Genomic DNA, 21,102 nt, shown 5'->3' with positions numbered 1-21,102 from the left:
CTCCAATGTTTTTTTTGTTCCGAATCCAAGATTACTGTCATATCTATTGAGAGCTTAGAAGATTTCTGGTTTTCTATGAACCCTTTTAAAATTACTTTCCTTTGTTTTCCAGTTTAAGGGACCTATAATTTCCATCTCTGTCTTGTTTACTTCTTCTTTTCACAGCTGATCGTGTCTACATTTCTCGCCTGGTGTCCTATGGAATTGGCAAAGGATGTCATAAGACAAGGAAGACTAAATTGTCATTAAGGAACTGAAAACATATATGCAGTATACTTTTTCTAAGATACAAATATTTCAATGGATATAAAGTGTGGATTGTTTAAACTTTGCCAGTGAAATAATATTACTTTCTAAAGAGGTAGAAATGGTAATCTAGACTTGCTTTCTTTTAGTGTGCAATGTGATAGGAGAAAGCAAACAACAAATCTACTTAAAGGTTGAGATGCTTTCCAAAGAAAATCTGAAAGGAAGAGTTGTGTACCAACATCTTTTATTGACAGAATGGTTTTTTTATGTATTGGTTACAAAATGGAAAGACTTAGTACACAAAGTACATGGAAGAGAGAATGGTAGTTTCTTTTTAACTTGAATGGAAAGCAAGTGTAAATTTTAGTTTACTCTCAATCTATTCAGTTATACTTGAAAATTGGTATATATACCATTGACACCATATTCACCTCATGCCATATTTTCATTTACTAATGTTTAAAATCATTTTATTACTTTCTTTTACTTTTCTACTCTCAATAATCCTTGAACTATCATGGCAATTTGGAGATGTGACTGGGGACTGGAAGGAAGAAAATGTCACTCTTGTCTTCGGGAAGGTGAAGAAGGAGCATGAAGGGAACTAGGCCAGTTATCCTCTCCTTGGTTCCAGAGGAGGTGATGGAGCAGCTGATATGCTGGAGGCTGGAAAAAGGACCTAGGGGTACTGGTGGACATAAAATTGTACATGAAGCACCAATGCATCCTTGCAGCAAAGAAAGCTAATAGTATTCTGAGATGCATTAGCAGAAGTTCTGCCGCCAGATCAGAGTTGGTGATCCTTCCCCTGTGTGGTAGTTTAGGCCTTAATTTTAGTAGGCCTCAGTTAGTAGGCCATGAAAATGCTACGTAGATTAGAGGGGACAAGCATCACCTGACTTAAGCAACCAAAGAGCTATTTCGTATCATCTGACATTGCAGAAAGTATAAAAACAGGTGTAGGAGGGCCCTCTCAGTCGCCTTCGTGGCCGACGCTGAATGAACATGTTACCACCACACCGGTAGTGTGAGGCCTTGCCAGCACTTCACAGCTGTTTGGGTCAAGAAGTACACTTTTTTTTTTTGTCATTTGTCATTTTTGTCATTTTTTCTCCTCTCTTGCTGAATGTTCTTTGGAGGAAGTCTATTGGGGTGTGTTTGTGGTCTAGGTGGTTGGGATCTGCATTATTTAGGTGGGCAACTCAGTGGTGCTTGTTGTTGTTGGCTTTTTCCCACGTTTATATATATATGTGTTACACCATATTCAGTTTTTAATTGTCTCTCTTGTGCATAAATATAAGAAGCTTGCCATTTCAGGTTTTATGGGTTTTTTTTTCTCCTCTTTGAGTTTTTTTCCTTCCTCCTTGTCCCTTGGAGGGAGGGAACACTCCGACTCTCTGTGTTGGGCAGTTGCATTTTGGCAGCTCAGCCCAGCACACCCTGTGCTCTGTATCTGCAGGGCTGTGTCCAGGGCTGGGCTCCCTGTCACTGGAAAGGCATCGGCACACTGGAGAGTGCCCAGCAAAGGGTTGCTGAGATGGTGAAGGGACGGGAGCACCTCTCCTATGAGGAAAAGCAGAGAAAGCTGGGAATGTTCAACCTGGAAAAGAAAAGGCTCAGGGGGTCTTTTCAAAGTCTCTTAAGTATCCCAGTGGAGCATACACAGAAGACAGAGATGGGCTCTTTTCAGTGATGCCCAATAGCAAGATCAGAGGTAGTGGCACAAACAGAAATACACAAGGTTTCACCTGAACGTCAGAAAGGACTTTTTTACTTGTGAAGGTGACAGAGCACTGGCGCAGGTTGCCCAGGGTGGATGTGGCATTCCCCCTCCTTGAACGTATTCAAAAACTCTCTGGAAATTGTTCTGGACATCTGGCTGTAGGTGGCCCTGCTTGAGCAGGGGCATTTGGACTAGATGATCTGCAGAGGGCCCTTCTAACCTCAACCATTCTGTAACCCTATTACTCAAAATCCTAAAAATGGAATTACTTTGTTTTAAATCAGGAGGAGACATCTGGCAAGAGCATAATAAGGTTTGTATTCCTGAAAAATACTATTTTCCAAACCAAAATTTAGTGCTAAGGTAGATCACATGAGCAGCATGCCATATGAGGTCAGAAATATCAGGCTGGAAAAATTTCAGAAGTATTTTCTTCTTCTTTTTATTGAAAGAAGATTTTCCTGTTTTGGTAGCACTGTTAGTCCCTTAGTAAACTTGATAAAGAGAGGAACACAATTTTGGGGTCTGTTGTTGAATTGCTGTTACGATTTTCATTTTGGCCTCAAAAGTTTGTCACATTTCTGCCTTCTAACACAAAATCTGGCAATAATGAGTGTGAAATATTTGTTGAAGTTCTGCATGTCAGTGGGTCTAAGTAATGCAGTGAACTTCATCTTGGTTATTAATTTAAAACTTAGAGGTCTCATTGTCTTTGCAGAAACATGACTAGCACTGAAAGATGAATGGCATTGAATTTTTTCTTGATGTTTTAAGATCTTAATCATGTTGGTGTTAGCTTCTAGTCCATGCAATGCGAAGTGACATAAAAGCAAGAACACTTGGCTTGGAATTGTGAGAGTTGTTGCTTGTGTTTAGCAGCAAGAGAACCTGGAGAAGATCAATTCTGTGCTGAGCACTCCCTCAGCACTCCCATTAGCTCAGTGGGATTCTGAATGAAAGAATTGTATGCTACACCTTTGTAACAGAACTACTGAGGACAAACCAAATATTGTGATTTTCCTACACTCTGCTCAAAATGCATCTGATATGTGATTTCATTTTGGTCTGTAGGAAAGCAATCAAAAAAACCCACAACCTCTAGATCTGTATGTGAAACTTGAATGCAAGATGGCAGGTTTGAAGAATTAGTTTTTAATTAAAAGAAGCTCGAAAATAAAATATTTTTTTAAAATTAGGTACAGTTGAAATATACGTAAATAGCAAAAAGTTGTTTTTTAGTGAATCTGCATCGTTTTTTGTTATGGTAATAAGACCTAGTCAGTTCAAGAGATTAAAGTTATATCAGGAAATCACTCATTTTCTTATCTCATTGGATGGATTTACAAAGTTAAGATGGAATTAACAGTACTGACAAGAATTCTGCATTTGTCACCCTGCACATCACAAAATCATCTGAGTTTTGAACTTGGATGCATATTTTTAAGCATTTTTACAACTGGTTTGAGTAAGCAGAAACCGAGTATCTCCCCTCTCACTATTAAATCTCATTTTTGGTGGGATGATTTGTAGAGCTGTAGCTCCTAACTTCTGTTATGTCCTACAGGAAGCTCTTACCTTTCTTATTTCTGAAAGAATTCATGTCTGTAACAAGGCTGCATGCATGTGAACACACAAAATTCATAAATCTTTGCTTAGCTGTGGGTATGAGTTAGCAGAGGGTAAAACAGCAAAAGGTAACTCTGTAGTCAGGAGAAATAGAAAGTAAATCTTCTAGGTGTGCATGCAAAGGATTTCAAAGGTGTTGGGGGGATTTAAACTAGAAAGCTTTGATCCTGCAACTGACAAACTCATTTACAATATACATATAAAAATAATTGAACATAGTATCTACATTTTTAAATGTATGCAAAAGCCAATTTGAAATGGCTGTAACAGGAATTCTTCTGCAAAAGCTGAACTGTCAAAGGGTTGGAAATGATGTGCTCTCTCAGGACCAAACCTGGCTCTGACTGAGAACCAACAAGGCAAAGTGGACAATTTGAAATATGGAAAAAGGTGTCTCAGGCTTCTGCATCTGACTCAGTGCTGTTAGGAAGGGTGCTGGCACAGCATCCTGCCGCTGCTGCAGCCTTATTTGGGTTTTCTGAACTGTACTACACACATGCCAGTAGCTTAAAGAGCATAGCCAACTAATAACTTCAAGTATTTGCTGGAATGTTTGCCTTAAGAAAGTGATTTTACCTTTCTTAATGCAAACCTTTTTAACTGTATGTCAGCCAAAAGTAGATGAAACCTGAACTGTTTAGAAAAATCTGCCCTTTGAATGTTCAGCCTCCCAGCAACACAGCCATGCATATTCACACTTACATGGCTGTTAGCTCTGCCTTGTATCCTGAGGCAGGACTTTGAGAAACAGAGGAAAATACATATATTTTCCAAGCAGATTGGTATGCTTTCACATTAAAGCTGTCAAGTGGATTTTCAGGGTAGCAACTGAAAATCTGTGTGTTTCAGAAATGTTTTTTAGAAACTCTACTTGTTATTACTTGATACTACCTTTCAATTCTTTTTTTCCCTTTGTTTTTATAGAATTAACTCTGTCTTTATTACATTCCTGGCAGTTGCCTCACTTTTTTCTCAACTGTTGATGTTACGGCATAATAAATAATACAAACTATACATGTTTCTTGGGTTTATGCAGTGTGTTTGAAAAGAACTGTTGCCACTTTTTAAATATAGGTATTACATTCACTTACTGATGTTCCTATCAATAAAAATCTCATATTGCAAAGCATATGACACAATAATTTGAGAATTTGGTTTTTTCTGATGGCCTGTTCAGTAGCCTGTTGCTTCATTGAGTGCCCCTGGGGAGCCAAGTTTGGGTCTCAACATTTTAAAAAGAACATTCTGAAGATAAACAAAAAAGAGTGTAAAAACATGAAACTGGCCTTTCTGGAAGTGCACACCCCATTGTTTTAAGATGATTTTGCTAATACTAGCAGCATTGCTCTAGAATTTTCTTTGGATCAGTTATGAGGCTATCTGTTTTATTCTTTAATATTGATCTAGAGAGTGGCTTGAGATTTAGATTGAAATCTTAAATATGTATGCAAATGTTCATACCTTTCAGCAGTATTGCAGTGTTCTTACATGGACTGAGAAATATTCGTTACCTAAATATTAAATTGGTCTTGTTTCATCATGGACACTATAAAAGGGATTTGAAAACTTGGCACGGAATATTTTAAAAATGCATGAGACAAAATAATGATACATGCTGTGTGATGACCTGATAGATACTGGTTTCTTTGTTACCTGTAGTTTCACCTGAAAGTAAGGTAGTTATGGACAGTAATATTTACCTGGGAGGTCTAAGCCCCTACAGTCCCAGAACTGAATCTTTGCCCATTTTCAGTGATGTAGGTTGTAGTTCAGTGTGGCTGTTCACATTTTTACATTTCTATGTGTTTTAGTGTCTTTCTCAGAGTTCAGTGTTGTCTCAACATCATGGTACAAAAGTACTTCTTACACTAACTTTAAACTTCGGCAGGATCTGCGTTCTTAACTATCACCAGCTTTATCCTCTAAATCAGTAAATGTGGAATTAAAGTAATTGGTGTCTGTACTGTACCACTCTTCCTCCACTGTATTTCTTCCTCTTCTGAACAGAGAATTTATTTTGTAAAGAGCTTAAGTGATCTACCGTTGCATTCTTCTACATATCTGTGCTTGATGTATTGGTTTTACCCTTATGCTGCAGATTGAAATTTAGCAGCTGAGCCAGACATGGATGTTCTGTTTGTGCCTGTCTGTCACTGGAAGAAATTCTTTGTTTCCTCTCCCCAGCACTACACCAGTTCAGTGTCTTTTACTAAGGTACTAGACCTTAGGGATTCAAATGCCTTTTCAAAAATAGTATTTAGGCACATGGAAAATTTCACTTAGTCTTTCTGATGTAAAGTCCTGCTCGTTATGCTCCCTTCTAGAAGTCAACTGAGAGAGACAAATTTGTTCCAAATCTTTGGACTTTTGTATCTGAAAATCTGGTGCTTGTAATTGTCTTAACAAGAATCACATCCACAAATCATTTCCTGTTAGAAAGAAAGAGAAAAATAAACTTCTATATATGATTTGATCAGAGGTCAACCTCATTTCTTATAAGAAAGAAAGTGTGTGTGTTGGAGCAGACCCCAGTATAAAATTTTTTGGCAGACAGATTTAAACTCTTGTAGTTATGACGTGTATGTTTCAAAAGATGGAAAGGAACAGATGAGAATTAGGAACAATGCATCTAGAACGAACCTGGAACCTTCATCACTTCCATTGATTTGCCTGCTTTTTCTTTCATACGTATTGAGCATATGACATAATGACATGATACAACTGTCCCTGACTCATGCCAGTAAGTATTTTACACTGGACAATTACTGGATAGATACAGCATGGGAAATTAAGTTTCTTAAAGAAATGTTAATCCTGTAATTCTTTCCTTATGCAGGTCTTATATGTTATTATGAAGACTTTACAACATGTACAATAGAATATTAGAATAGTTAAATAAGACTCTAAAATGAAAAATATTTATAAAATAATCACAAAACATTGATTGGCATTTGCCTTTTTATTACCACCTAGTTATGCATTTTATTTTCTAGTTTGATTAAAAACAATTGCATGTGCTTGTTCATAGTTTAGGTCGTTCCAATTGGCTCTTGAAGTCTCTCACTTTAGTGAAGCAAATGGGGTATGGTAGACTTGAGTTCCAGTCTTCATTGCTCATTTCACTTTGACCTGCAGGTTTTCTGCAATCCTGGATTAACAAGGCTCTTAGGTATTGTTTTGCATAGTAGGGCTATATAATTTTAAATATCTTGTTAGAATTGCTTGTTGATATTACACAGTGTTATCACTATTAAAACAATCTCTAGAATTGTAAAGCTTAATTCATTAGCCTTCATTCAGAATATTTGAGAAATGAGTCTGTGAATGCTGTTCTGAAAGGATTTTAAGTATCATTCAGCTCTGCTAAAACTGAGGCAGATTCCAGCTTCCAAGTAATTTTTTTTCAGTTGCTTATAACTTTTTTTTTAGTGATCCCAGCAGCCAAGGGGAAATGCAGAGGAGATATGATCTTGCCAAATTTCTTTTGGCTGTTTTAAATGTAATTTGGTTCAAAACGTGTTTGGAATTGCATTACAAATTTACAAAAAAAAAAAAGGCGTAATATCTTCACTAATACGATTTCAGAAGTGATGAAATTACTTTCTTACTGTGCAGCAATCACTTCCAGCAGTTGGTGAGAAAAATAACCTGAAGAGTTTCTTTCCTCTCTGTTTTTTCTCTTCACAGTTACACTGGTTGAAACCTTTTGCTAACTTAGCTGACACACCAGCATTTTCAAAGACATTGTGGGAATGTCATCCACTTGCAGAACAATGTGAATAGCTTCAGATTCTGACCTGTTGTGTGCACAGGGGAATGTGTCACTCTTGAAACATAGCTACCTTAGGGAGGCAGCTTGGCAGTAGTTGTAATGACCATTGATGCTACAAAATTTACGATGGCAAATGAAGAATATTATATGTGATAGAAACAGGAGGGTTATTTAGATAGGCATAATATACTGTAGTTCCTGAAGTATAAATGGCTGTGAAAGAAAGGCCCAGATTTTTCTCAAGCTGTGTCTGCTATATACCATACGTTGTATTTAAAGGAGACAGAATCATGATACAAAATCGTAGGCAGCTTCCTGCAGAAGGTGTGGGAGACAGGGAGACAAAAATGACCCGATAGTCTTTCTGACTTGGAGAATGGGGGCTGTGGCAGGAATGAAGGAACCTGCCCCACACTGTTGGAATGACTTGCTGCTCTTTTGGTCACCTGGGGACCCTGGCAGTTTGGAGAAGCTGAAGGCAGCCCTGAGCCCTGCAAGCTAACACTGCTTTAGTCATCTTTACTCTTATCTGAAGTACCTTCACTTTTCAAAGTAATAATCAAGATCCAGAAATAAACACTTTCCTTTTTGTAAGAAAATGTTCCTTGCTGAAAGATGGTGCATTCACAAACACAACACTTTTGGTCTCAGCATGGATTGTGAGCTTGTGCCTGTCACAGAGGAATGTGATCATTATTTCCTGGCTTGCAAAGTCCATTCCTCAACAATTCTCAGCAACTGTATTTAGTTATGTTTTAAAAAACTCACTCTCACAATTCGGCTTTAAAGGCTCAACACTATCTAACTTCAGCTTGCATGTATTTAGAGCAATTTGAAAAACCAGAGTTTGCTGGTACTTACTATAACCCACTCTGTGACCCTCCTTAGTGAAGGAAATCTGGTGAGATCTTAGCCTGGAGTCATAATAGTAGTTTTCCTCTTCCTGGTTTCATTTGGTCTCCCAGGGAGAGGTAATAGTCTCCCATGTGACAAGGAGAGAAGGAGATGTTCACCTTAAGGACACACATTGAAAATAAATCTGAAAAACATTTCCTTGCACATCACCCAGCTCTTTACCTTGAAATTGCCCTTTGGAATTTAGAGTGGTTGCAGAAAGTCTGTGAGCAACTCTTGGGCTACTAAGACTATCAGATGGCTTATATTGTTCTTGAGATTCATTTCAGGAGAAGGTGCAGGAAATATACGTTTAATTCTTTTATTCAAACTCTGTAGATGGTTTGGGACAATTAATTTCCAATTGTTTCCCAGTAGAGCAGATTTACTTGTATATTAATGAGGCACAGGTGTTAGGCCCCTGGTGCCTGCATGCCTGGGAGGCATATTTAGGTTGTTTATCTAGTCAGCCATAGGTACTGCAAAGTACTCAAGCTTGCCTTTAACAGTTTATACAGTGAGGCTTTTTAATATTTTGATGTTTTTTTTTAAAGTTGCTGGCACCTGTTAAAATTTTAAAACTGATCATGTAGAAAGAAGTAGGAATGATTTCAATAGCAAATAGCACTAAATGTTAAAGAAAGTCATCTTCTATGATGCTTAACTGCCCAGCTTGACATTAAGAAGAAAAGAAGGTTCATTTAAGCAAATACGTCATGTGAAGAGCTAATACAGTCAACAGTATACTTTTCTGTTGCATATTTTTGGAATAGGTACTTCTTTGTCTACAGCTGAAACATGAATGTGCTTATATTAATATTCATTTTTCTTGTTTATTCACTGAACTGCAGTACCAACATTTTAGAGGAAATGGAATAGCCTCCATAGACATTATGAATTTCAGTAGCTGGCATAATTATAGCGATCTACATATTCATTAAATCCACAGAAGAAACGTGTCCAAAAAAACAGCCATGCGTTTAGAAGTGGTACACAATTAAATATATATATTTTTTAAAAGTTCCTTTCCTCTGCTTACCCAAAATTGCGTAGTGTCGTATAGTCCTTAAATCAGTTAAGGCTTTTTTTTTATTTTTTTTGTTAAAATACTTCCTTTTGCTTTTGCAGTAAAGAATGGGAAGAACTATTTGTAAACAACAATTACTTGGCAACTATACGGCTGAAGGGGATTAATGGGCAGCTGAGAAGCAGCAGGTTCCGTAGTGTTTGCTGGAAGGTAAGAAGAGAAAATATTTATTTACAGTTTGTGGTTGCAATATATCAACACATTACCTGATGCGCTGGAAGATTATTGATGCAAAGAATCATGAATTTTCCAAGAGACTTCATCCCAATGTTTTCCTACTCATTTTTATAATTCATAGGACATTTGCTAACCACATCAAGTTGCTTTAAAGCTGAATTGGAGGTGATAGCAAAAGATTCCTAGGGAACAGTGTCTTTGTGGTACATTTAGAATTGAGTGCCACACAACTATCTCTCCTCTCAGTATCTGTGCAGTGAGGTCATGCACTGGAAATAGAAAGGAAGTTTGCCTAAAAAACTATCTTTTTTGGAATGTGGGACTGCCTTAAAATCAGTCTGATGCTTCTGCTAGCAGGTTTTCCCAGTGAAATGGGAAAATAAAGACCAATTCCTCATGTAATGACTGGATCGAGAGAGAAGCCAGGTCTTCTAGAAAAACAACAGGTCCTTGGGAGTCTTGCTGTATTTTTTAAAGTTGCAGGGAAGGAAGAGGGGAAGAAAGAAAGCAAGCTAATACTGAGGTGCTATATAAAGTCCAAACAAATTTTGTTGTGCAGCCATCAGGTCTTCTGTTGTGCACTAACTATGATAGTGAAGAACATTTTCCCTGATAGAGTTGCTGTATGTTACCTCAGATCATTTAAATTACCTCACTTGGAATTTCTCAAGCATCAGTTTGGCACAGAGACCTATAAAAAGAAATTTAAAATACTCTTCATGTATGAATGAAAGAAAGTGGAAAATTGAAATTTGAAATGTATGTAGTATTGAACTAATTTAAAATTAATGAAAATACTTTATTCGGGAAGCCAGATAAATATATGTCACAAGGATTGTTTTACCAGTTTTCTTCTTTTTGAGCTTCTAAATTAGGAGTCATAACTCAAAACCCTGAACTAACAAAAGCATCAAATCCTTCCCTGCCGCTAATTAAATCAAGGAGTAGTTTATTTTAGAAGTAAGGTGGGGTTTATTTGCATGTTCCAGTATGGATTAGGACTGTGTTTTAAAAATACTATCTGTATTTTTGTTAGGGTCTGAAATTTTAAGGTTTTTTTAATCTTTTAGGAATTTTTTGTTTGTCAGTATTTACTGACAAATTTACTATTTTCTAGCACTTTACAATGTGCAAATAAAAACGTTTAGAAAGCAAGAAATTACTGGGGTTTTATCTTGTTTCATGTGCAATTAAATTGTATTTTCCAATGGATGTTTCTAACCCTTTTTAAAGTGACATGAAAGAACTGAGATGTAGGCATTCTGAAGGACTTTTTGCAAAGTTTACTTTCCTAACTGTCTTGCAGAAGTCTAGGACATATTTCTTTTGTTGGGTAGGGTATATCTGTCAGTGCTTAGTGTCTCTACATTCATGTTTGGTTTTAAGCACCTTGCATTAGCTCATCAGTGTTGTGTAAATAGCTTCAAGTTTTCTGTCTTTATTTTCTTCTCTTTCCATTTTGTGTCTGCCTTGAAAGTCTCAATCAACTTCACTGAAATTGATCTTGAATTTGTGGCTTCAGTAACCTTTAATGCTTTTATTTTGTACTGTAGAACTGCTATTGTTTCTAACTTCTTATTGATGGATGGAAAAGTACTAAAATCAGGAGTATTTTATAGGTCTTTGCTTTCTCTGTCTTTCTGAGGTGGTTTATCCTATCTGGTGGGATTTAGATGAAAAGCCATGTAAAATGGATGAAACTTAATGAATTTATTTTGTTTTGCTCATAGTTGTTTCTAGAGGTTCTACCCCAAGATAGAAGTCAATGGATTAAAACCACTTCAGACTTGAGAACTTCTTACAGTAAGATCAAAGAAATTGTAAGTTGGTACAAAACTGTTCTCATACTTTGACGTAGATATTAATACTATCAGTATAACAGAAGAGGATTTGACTTTTTTTTTCTGTTTTCACCTAGCACATTACAAACCCTCGGAAAGCAGGGCAGCAAGATCTGATAATCAACAACCCGCTGTCTCAGGACGAGGGGGTAAGTTCACCCTTGGTTCTATCAGCACATGCTACTAAAAATCTCATAATCTTCATACTGACACAAGGAAGTTCTTGCTGAAGTAGGCAAAATGGCAGGTGCTAAAATTTCCCTCCTAAATATCCAAACTGACTTGTGTTAACAATTGATTCACAGGTTCTGCTGAACAACTAGAAGTGCTCATTTCCAGCTTGCTGTTCTGATTTTTCAGGGCTTATTTGAGGGAAGACTGTGATAAACAAAACATCAGTGCTGGACTATAAGTACAATTTCACAGCATATCATTTCTTTAACTGATGTGCTTTTTATCACTGTGTGTTTTCATTTTAAACATAACATGGCTCTAGTTTAAGGAGTGTTTAAACAGTCAATATGAAGTGAATGCTGTTAACAGCAAATAATGAAGTATCCTCCTCTGGAAGACTGTTCAGCTTTGGAAGTTTTCTTTATTGCAGTTTTTTATACCTGAAAAGTTTTCTCAGTATTTTATAGCTCATATCTGTAAGATTTTCTGTTTCCATCAAAATTCTTTTTTATCAAATTTTTAAAATAACTTAATACCATGAAGCTGCATTTAAGAGACTGCATTTGAGAGATTTACACCTGAAAAGACTGTCATAGATATCTTTGGTGATACTATCATTTTGTCCACAAATGGAAGCTTTTGTTTGTAGTGTGGAACTGTACTTGTTATTTAATTTAGGAGAGAGCTCTGCAGCTGGTATGACTGTGCACGTCATCAAAATATTCTTGCCTCCAGCTGGCCAGAAAGTTGTGTCAAATGTGGAAGATTTGAAGTGTTTCTGCTATAGTTTGTGATTATACACAGCAGCACAACCTGCTTTCTGCCTGTGGTGTCTTTAGGAGACAAGGCAAAGGTTAACATGTCAGAGTGTGTGGCAGGGGATTAATCTGTGAAATAAAGCCAAAGGCCAAAGCAGATGTAGGAATAAAGAACAAAGTGCCTTTGAGGCTCTGCCATGACTTGATGTTAAACCCATTCAGTGTCCTGAGCTTCCATTTCCTTCATCCTTTGCTCTGAAGGACCAGGGTGGGAGTAGGGACAGGGAAGTTTCAAAATGTGATCTAGCTGCATGAAAAGAGTTGTGAGTTAAAAAGATACTCACTTTACATAAGACGTCAAAGATAAAAATACTTCTAAAGTTTGAGGGGTTTTCCTAGTTGTAACACAACTATAGAAGCCAATTAACATTTTTGTTATTTTAGCTTCCTCTCACTAGATAACCTTAATTTACTTTCTCTTTCCTTTGTGTGGAGCATAAGCCACCATGGCAAAGAATTGTTTACAGGGAAGCACAAAATTGTGGAACTATGGTAGAGTCTCTCTCTGTACAGTATTTCATTCCCTGGTGCTGATGCCGTCTGAAAAGTACCCTAACCCACATGAAGACATTATCAATATGGCCAAGCTACCACCCCTTTGTAATAAAGAATACACTTCTCAATACTCTTTCTGGACCATACAATTAACCACACTTTCTGACTTCTTTCAGGTTAGGTTTTACAAGATTAACATTTGTAAACAAGGCATGGAAACGAAAGAAAGAGGATAAATATGGTCACAGGAACAGATATAGAAGAAGCTAAACCTGCTTCACATTCTTTCATTTAATACTTTTTATATTGCAGTGAGCTTTAAACACCGTGGTTTTCCCTATCAGATCTTTTTTAGAATGCCCAGTCTTGATGTTCACTGTGTATTAGAATAATGTAATTTTAATAATAATGTTTGATCATCATACATTCCTTCACTAAAACAAAGTAGTTTGCTTCCAAACAATTTCCTATTATGGATATTACAGCAGCTTCCAATTAAAGTCCATATGTTCATAGGAAAAATATGGTACAGTCTGGTGTTATGGACCTTTTTCTTTGAGTGAACAACTGAGTGTTTTTCAGTTGAGTGTCTCGTTCTGGTAAGTTTGAATTTACTCTGCCTTTCTAAATATTCTCCATACAAGTAACTCACAAACTGCAGCCATCTGGTGAGCGAATGGAATGACCCTAGAACAAGAGTCCAAGAACTTGAATGGTTTAGTCTCTAACCTAAACTGACTTTCTCAGATATGTTATGCTGGTCACCAACAGTTTTTTATTGCTCACAATATATTGATATACCTATCTACTAGGAATGTTGAGGATTAATTAGTTAATATTTGTACAGTACTTTGCTGATGTAGTTGTAAGTATTAGGTTTCATACAATTATTTTTCCTTATTTCAGAGTCTCTGGAATAAATTTTTCCAGGATAAAGAGCTTCGAGCAATGATTGAACAAGATGTGACAAGAACGTATGTAGATCTTTAAAGAAATTTCTATATATATAAATTTATATTCTGTTTTTTTATGTGAAATACATTATATCGTGTTTTCCTGACTTTGGTTACTGTAAATGTCAGGCTTGTTGAACATGAATGTGTGGAAACATACATTAAATGTATAAAAATGCAGCTTTCATGGAATGAAAAATGAGAAAATCTAGTTCAACTTTAAATCCTGGAGATTTATTGGTATCATTGAAGAAAAGCTCTTCTAAATTAAGATATTAGGAGATGTACTACTGTGTGAAATTTAAAGTAGTTTTCTGCATGAAGCAAAGAGAAGGTAAGAGAAACTGAAATGCCTTTTAACTAAATTATAATCATAGTAAAAAACTGAACAGATGACTTTCTTAATTCTCAACACTTAATTCAAATAATAATAAAATAAGCAATTTGTAATTAGTAAGGAAAATGTCACTCATCTATAGAAGTTGAGCAGTTCTATTTTTATTTATCACTTTTCTAGTATTATTTGTCACATATGCCTTTTAAAATTTGTCCTAATATTACTGTGATTATGTTCTCATCTTCTTGGCCCTTAGGTCATTGCTGTTTAGGAACTTGTTTGAGTTAGAAGTACTCAGTTCCTGAACATATTTCTTTTCAGACTGGAAGCATTGAGTAATGTGTAAACATAATTAAATTCAATTACTGGTTTGCTACTATGTGAAATTTTACTGTATTGCAAATATTTTTTCTTATAACTTGAAAAAAGTGGTGATAGTCATAGATTTTACAAATCCCAAGCTCACACATTTTCATTTACAGAAACTAAGTCATGCAGAAGAAATCATTGCTGTCTGGCTTTGGAATATTTTATGTGTCCATTCCCTAGACCCATTCTTGAATGCATTTTGCCATGAGATGTATAATTACAATCTGAGTATACTTTCATGTGCATTCTCACAACAGATGGTATTTTTTGTTTGTTAAAGGAAACAGTTCAGGATGTTCTAAGATTAAAATATATACATATCTAAACTATAATTGGAGAATGAAAAGTTGTATGTAGGTTATGATAAATGTAAGACTATTATTTAAATATATATATATGTATACATACACACAAAGTCCAGGCTCTCACTGTTGCAAATGGCAGAGTTGTAGGCATAGTCATATTTACTAATATCAGTAATAGTGACTTAAGAAATTTTCTTTTATGTATTTATACAAAATTATGTCTACTTGAAACAATAGCAGTGTCCATTGTGTCATGAATAGTAAAATAAGTCAGGCAATGAAGAAGCAAAATTTGTCAGTAACATGAATTTATTTGATAAACTACGTGCATTTATATGTACACTTGTTGTTTGCCTAATCATAAAACAACGTGTGCATTTTACATATACGTACGTATCTGTTTGTAAACTATCATTAGTGTAAGAAACAGTAAGTGCTACATTCCTTGGCTTTGGAATGTAAATACTCACTCTTTTCATTTTCATTCTTTAAATCAATTCCTGGATTTCAAATTTTAAAATTTTAAAATTCATCATCAATTTACAATGCTTTTTATAAAAGGTTAAAATAATTATATTCAATTACTGTAATCATTACCTTCTAGCTTCTGTTTCTTATTTAATGCATATTTTTATATTCTTTGTCATCTGGTTCAGTCCTCCATCATCCAACATCATCAAGTAAATAATTCTGTAGAGAATGATGCTAACTGCACACAGAGTAGCAAACTGGAATCCCAGCTATCAAAGCAGTAAAAAATTTACTCTCTAATGTTTTTATTTGAATTCCCTGAAGTAACAATAGACAGCAAAAGTGGCTAGAATTGTGCTGTTAAAATTGGTGTTGGTTTAAATTGGTTTAAATTTCATGATTTTGTTATCTAAAAGGAAACGTGATAAAGCTTGTTGGTATGTACATGTGTGATCCAATGCATTTTGAGAATCCTTATCTCGCCTAATAATTAGACCTGTAAAACCTATGTACTCATAGATGGGCTAATCATACTATAGAGTCTGTGTACCTGTACAATTCTAGGACACGAGTCATGTTTTCCTAAAGTAAAAGTCTAATATAAGTCTGATGAATCTCACTGTAGAGAAGTATGTTTTGATTCAATAACTATAAAAGGCTTCTAGTTCACTGGTGCCTAACAAAACTGTAATCTAAAGTCAGGTGAGAGGAATCCAACCCATAACACCTAATACAATTTTTTGCCTCTTCCATAGTAATGACTTCCAATATTTACAAAGTAGGGAAGGCTATTGATAAGTTACTTCTAACTCATTGGTGATGAGCATTTCTAATTAATTGCTTGATTTAATTGCCTGATTTATTTTTTTGCAGTAGTTGAGAGGTTCAGAATGGATTTTCCTTCATCTGTCTAGAAACGTGTACTTTTGATTTTGAACCAAACACCATTTCTTTCTGTCTCAAGTGAGAGGCTTCTAAAAATGAGGGTGGGAAGGAGGGTAAAAGAAGCTTATCATAAAGCAAGTAAAAGCCTTACTTTAAGTGTAGATTATACTAACTGAGCAATACCAACTGAGTTATGACCATAATACTGCATTCTGTTATTCCAGTAAGAAAGGAAGGTGTGTGTGAATTAGCACCATAGTAACTCATAACAGACTAGGGAATGCAATGATTAATTACTGTCATTGAAAAGATGTACCAAGGAACAATGCTGATGTATTTTGTGATGATTAAGAAGGGAAGTGATAAAGAAGAATTTAAAAAAATATTCTGCAGAAATGGAAATCAGCAGATTGGCAGATGAAAGAGTGTTTAGCTCAAATCAAAATACCAGTTTACTTGTTGGCATCACATTGTACATCTAGGATTATAAATGGCTAGATTTCATTACTCTCTTTCCAGTATTTTAAGAAGCCAAAATGCTTAGGGGGACATTCCTAGTAGACTAATGAAGTGGATTTTTTTCTCTTTTGTAGTAGTATTTTTATGTATTAGTCTACTTCGTTTCTGCTTCAGGGGTAACAATCACAGTTTAGGACAATGGAAGCTGTGTAAAGATGAGTGGTGGTGGTTACTGATCCATCTCCCAAATAACAAAAAAATAATTAAAAAAAAATCCAACATAAAACAGGTAGTGGAGAAGCTATTAGGCGGCTATGTCCTTTCTAAGTATATGGAAGAGATGGGAAGAAAGAGCAACCATTGATTATGACCACAGGAGACAAAATCTAGTAAGAGAACCAATTGCTAGAAGGGAGAGCTTCCTTTACACACCAATTTACTCCCTTTCAAAAAAAAAAAGAGGTGAGAAATGGAGGGGGCAGTTATTGTTATTCTTTCCCAAACCTTTGCAGTTGCAAGAGCATCTTCCATTTTTTCTGGTTAGTCACTTTCCCCATTCCAGCTGAGTCAGAGGGTTAGGGAATGCCAGGAGATTGAATCTGTTCATGAAGTAAAGATGGTCACTTCGTGGCAGTGGTTAAGAGTCTCATTTCTGTCTGCCACCAAATTTGTTTTCATAAAGTACTTTTGTGCATACTTTTATTTGTTTGCGAGACCGAGTTTCTTCTGTGTCAAACTGTGGCTGCCTCTGGTGTGGGAACCACTAAGTCAGCTAAAGGAATGTTTTATAACTAACTCATGCTGATCTGCACTTTCCAAAGGCAGGGACTTGAATGTGCCATTGTTTGATTTTAGCAGTTGTAAAACAGTCTTGCAAAATTCCCACGTCCTTATGCAGGCTTTCTCAGAAATGTAATTAAATTTAATATTCTCATGTTCATGGAAAGCATTCTTACCTTGCTAATTTGAGGATACCATATTTCTTAAAACAGAACTTTAATCATAAAATTATACATTCTCCATAAAAATCCATTCTGAACTGATAGTTCCCTCATGATCTCTTCTATTTACTTTTACTATAATTAATACTTCAACCAGCTTATTTCTGAGTTCGTTATTATCCTTTCTGTCACAATCTCTGGTATTACCAGATCTTCACAGATATCTGTGTGTATTTTTGAGTTTTCTTTGTTAGTCTTCTATTCCTAAACTTCATAGGGCAGGCCTGAATAACAGTCCTTCAGAAATAATCTCTTCAAACCCCTAAATTATGTCAATTGCCATCTGCTGTAATGCACTTTTGGTCTCAGCTGTGTCCTTCCTTTACAGTAATGTGATTAGTACAAGTGCATACAAGTTTCCAAATGTTGGTCTACCATTAGCTCCACCAGGTGCCAGGAAAACGTTACACCTCTCATCCCAGTGCCTCTCTCAGGACTTCAGCATTGCTGTCTTTAAGCCACAGTGTCTCCTCTGCCTTGGCTCTTGATTCAGGTCCATCACCCAAGATTTCAAATCACGTTTCTAGCCTTAATTAGTTCTGTTTCTGTGCTTACCTGTCACCACCTCTGTAAGATGACCACAGTAATTATCAACACTAATAGTCTTATTTGAAGTAATTTATTAAAATTTCCTGTATTGTTTCTCTGTGATAGGCTTTACAAGAGCCTTAATACAACTGGTCTAAAGTATAGCATTGCAGCTCAGACCTCGGAAACAGGAAAAAACAAAATTTGCTTGAAGAAATCTTCTCTTCAGTCCATGTGATTTAATTTTAAAACTGATAATACCAAAACCTTTATTTCAGCTGCCCAGCCTGAGGCCTACTGCTGTTGTCTTTTTTGAGTGTTTGTCTGTTTTCTTTTGTCCAGAAAGACAAAGGAAAACCTTTGCCTTTCTTCTTAGAATTCTACCTTTCTAGATTTTTTGGCTTTATTGGCTATTGCTCTGTATAGCTGTGGAGCAATGTAGTTTGGGATGGTTTCTATATGAAACACTTTTTGCCATCTGGTTGCTTCTTCAGTAACCATGAAAACACTTGTTCATGCACTTGTTCTAATTTTAAGTATGTCCTGATAACCACTTTATTTCCTACCTCCATCAGTCGAGGAACAGGATGCACAGGGGAGAGTTGTTTCAGAGTAGTTACAGACTGGAAAGACTTATATTTTTCTGGATTATATGCATATAACTTGATTTTCACAGAAGCTTTTTTTCTTATTCTCACACAAGGTCCACCTCATTCTGTTTCACTTAGGAGATTTGCCCTGCCAGAGTTTCAAATTGTAAAGTTTATTTGCAACAGCTGTTAAAGACAGTAAAATGCCTAATTGTATTGTATCACAACAGATAACAGTAAGAGATACTAGAGTCTAGGATACTGGTTTTCATGTCAATTATATTTTAATAATCTTGTCATTAGATGATAATATTTCTTTCAAATAATTCACTAAATATCGAACTCTTGTGTATGTTCTTCTGACGTGCTCTCTTCCATTCTTCTGTCTCTCCCACTGTATTTCATTCTTGCAGATCTCTAGCTTTCATAAGATTAAAAGGGATTAGTTATTTAGATATAACTGATGATATCATCATACCTGTGTAGCAGAGTGATGTACATTAAATAACATTGTTCATATTTTCAGTTGCAAAACAAATGTAACAAGTCTTTAGAAGCATTTTACTGTAGCAGCACCCACAATTCACAGAGCAGTGGGAAAGCAGGCAAGGGAGATGCTCTTATCTAAAACCTTTTCTAGAAGACCAGCAACCGACATTCTGTGCACTCTATTGTTTACTTTCACTGTATTGTTTCATTTTCAGCTTTCCTGAAATGCAGTATTTCCAGCAAGAAAATGTAAGGAAAATTCTTACAGATGTTTTGTTCTGCTACGCCAGAGAAAATGAGCAGTTGCTTTATAAACAGGTAATGAAAATACTGTACAGGTGGCATTCATTGACTCAACATTTTCTATATGGTTTGACAATAATGTAGCTCTGTTGTATCTGAAGCTGTATCATAATGCTGAAGTAATCAAAGAGTTGCTTGTCAGCTGGATAGTAAGAGAAGTAAGCTCATTGAATAACATATGCTTTTTCCTCATAACACAGTATCTCAAATTGTTTTCTTTAAGGTTGCTAAGTTTTCTAACTTCTAATTTCTTTATAAACGTCTTTTCTTCAGCATTAGTGAAAAAAAACAGACTTTCTCTGCTTAGGTAAAGAAAGCATGCAGCAGGATTAAAAATGGCACTGAATAAACAAAAGGCATAAATACGACTTCTGAAATTTAGGCAAATTTCACTATTTTAAGTTTTATGTAATATTTTAAGTTCTTCCTCAAAGTGCTAAAGCCATGCAGTATTTTAGTAAATAGAGCCTGTAGCATTCAAATACAATGCAGCTGACAAAATCCTCTTAACGAAGGATAAGGCTACTACAAAATACCGCATTTACAGTGTTACCTGAAGCAGGGTCTGCTCAAACGATTTTTGGTAAAATGCTAACGAAACCTTTTAAGTTGCACTAACTGTGCATCCACTTGTGATGCAGCCTAAATTAATGTAACATTTGTTCTGAAGGTTTTGAAATACGTATAAGCTTGATACTAAATTCATATAGCAAGACTGATATGCAGAGTATCAATTTAAGGATGCTTGTGTTTGTTTCTTTACATAATTATCTGTAGGCTGAGTAGAGACCAACAAACTGAGGGGTACTTGTCTGTGCATGGACAAAGGATAAACTACAGCAGCCAACTTTAAGAGGACAGAAAATTTTTCTCATGACAAAAATACAGAGATTCAGTAAATGTGAAAGATTTAATAAGGCAGGCATGGTCTGTGACCACCCTGTCCTCAAGCCAGGGAACAGGGATGTTTCATGGAAACAAAGGACATGTGTGAGTTGAAGGAACAATTATTTCTGAAGAACTGTCTTACAGATTATATCAAGAATCAAATATATAGTTACTAAACATATGAAGTGTCTATCAACTGGTCATTTCTCATGTTTGACAGACTGTGAGCAAGGAATAGTCTTTTATGAGAACAACAAAAAAGAAATCTATCAGCTGTATTTTGAAGAGCACTGCTGAAGAAAATACTTCAGCAGTATTCAGCCTCCTCTTTCTGGTGAATGTAGGCCAGAGCACTGATGATGGGAAAATGGAAGAATACATTCCTGTTCATTTAGTCTATCATTTATTGAACAAGAAATATTATTTTTATTTTACTCTTTGATATGACTTAAAAGGACTTAATTACCCTCTGGTCACATTTAGAATCCTCTTGATTCTTTACCAAGAAATAATACCTTTCTCTATAAGGACAGAATATTTATCCAGATCAAATTTAAAAAAAAAATCCCTGTGTTTCATCACAAGCTGTTAAAGCTATTATTTTCTACTAGGTGACACCCCGTTTAACATAGACCATATTGTTAATAGTTATGGGATTTTATTGAATT

The 21,102-nt window shown here is 35.7% G+C and overlaps 1 protein-coding gene across 6 annotated transcripts in view; it reads left to right on the top strand.

The window, feature by feature from the left end:
* Positions 1–21,102, top strand: part of TBC1D5 (TBC1 domain family member 5) — a 313,509-nt gene that overhangs the window by 165,287 nt on the left and 127,120 nt on the right. For all 6 annotated transcript variants that reach the window (XM_071561054.1, XM_071561058.1, XM_071561057.1 and 3 more), the window contains 5 exons: positions 9,393–9,501; positions 11,259–11,348; positions 11,447–11,518; positions 13,763–13,830; positions 19,459–19,561. In XM_071561054.1, coding sequence (XP_071417155.1) covers positions 9,393–9,501; positions 11,259–11,348; positions 11,447–11,518; positions 13,763–13,830; positions 19,459–19,561 — 442 coding nt within the window. The remainder of the gene's footprint in view (positions 1–9,392; positions 9,502–11,258; positions 11,349–11,446; positions 11,519–13,762; positions 13,831–19,458; positions 19,562–21,102) is intronic.

Source organism: Pithys albifrons, chromosome 7, assembly GCF_047495875.1.
Source record: "Pithys albifrons albifrons isolate INPA30051 chromosome 7, PitAlb_v1, whole genome shotgun sequence".
NCBI classification, from domain to species: Eukaryota; Metazoa; Chordata; class Aves; order Passeriformes; family Thamnophilidae; genus Pithys; species Pithys albifrons.
The sequence above is the reverse complement of the archived record's forward strand: the minus strand, read 5'-3'. Positions and strand labels throughout refer to the sequence as shown.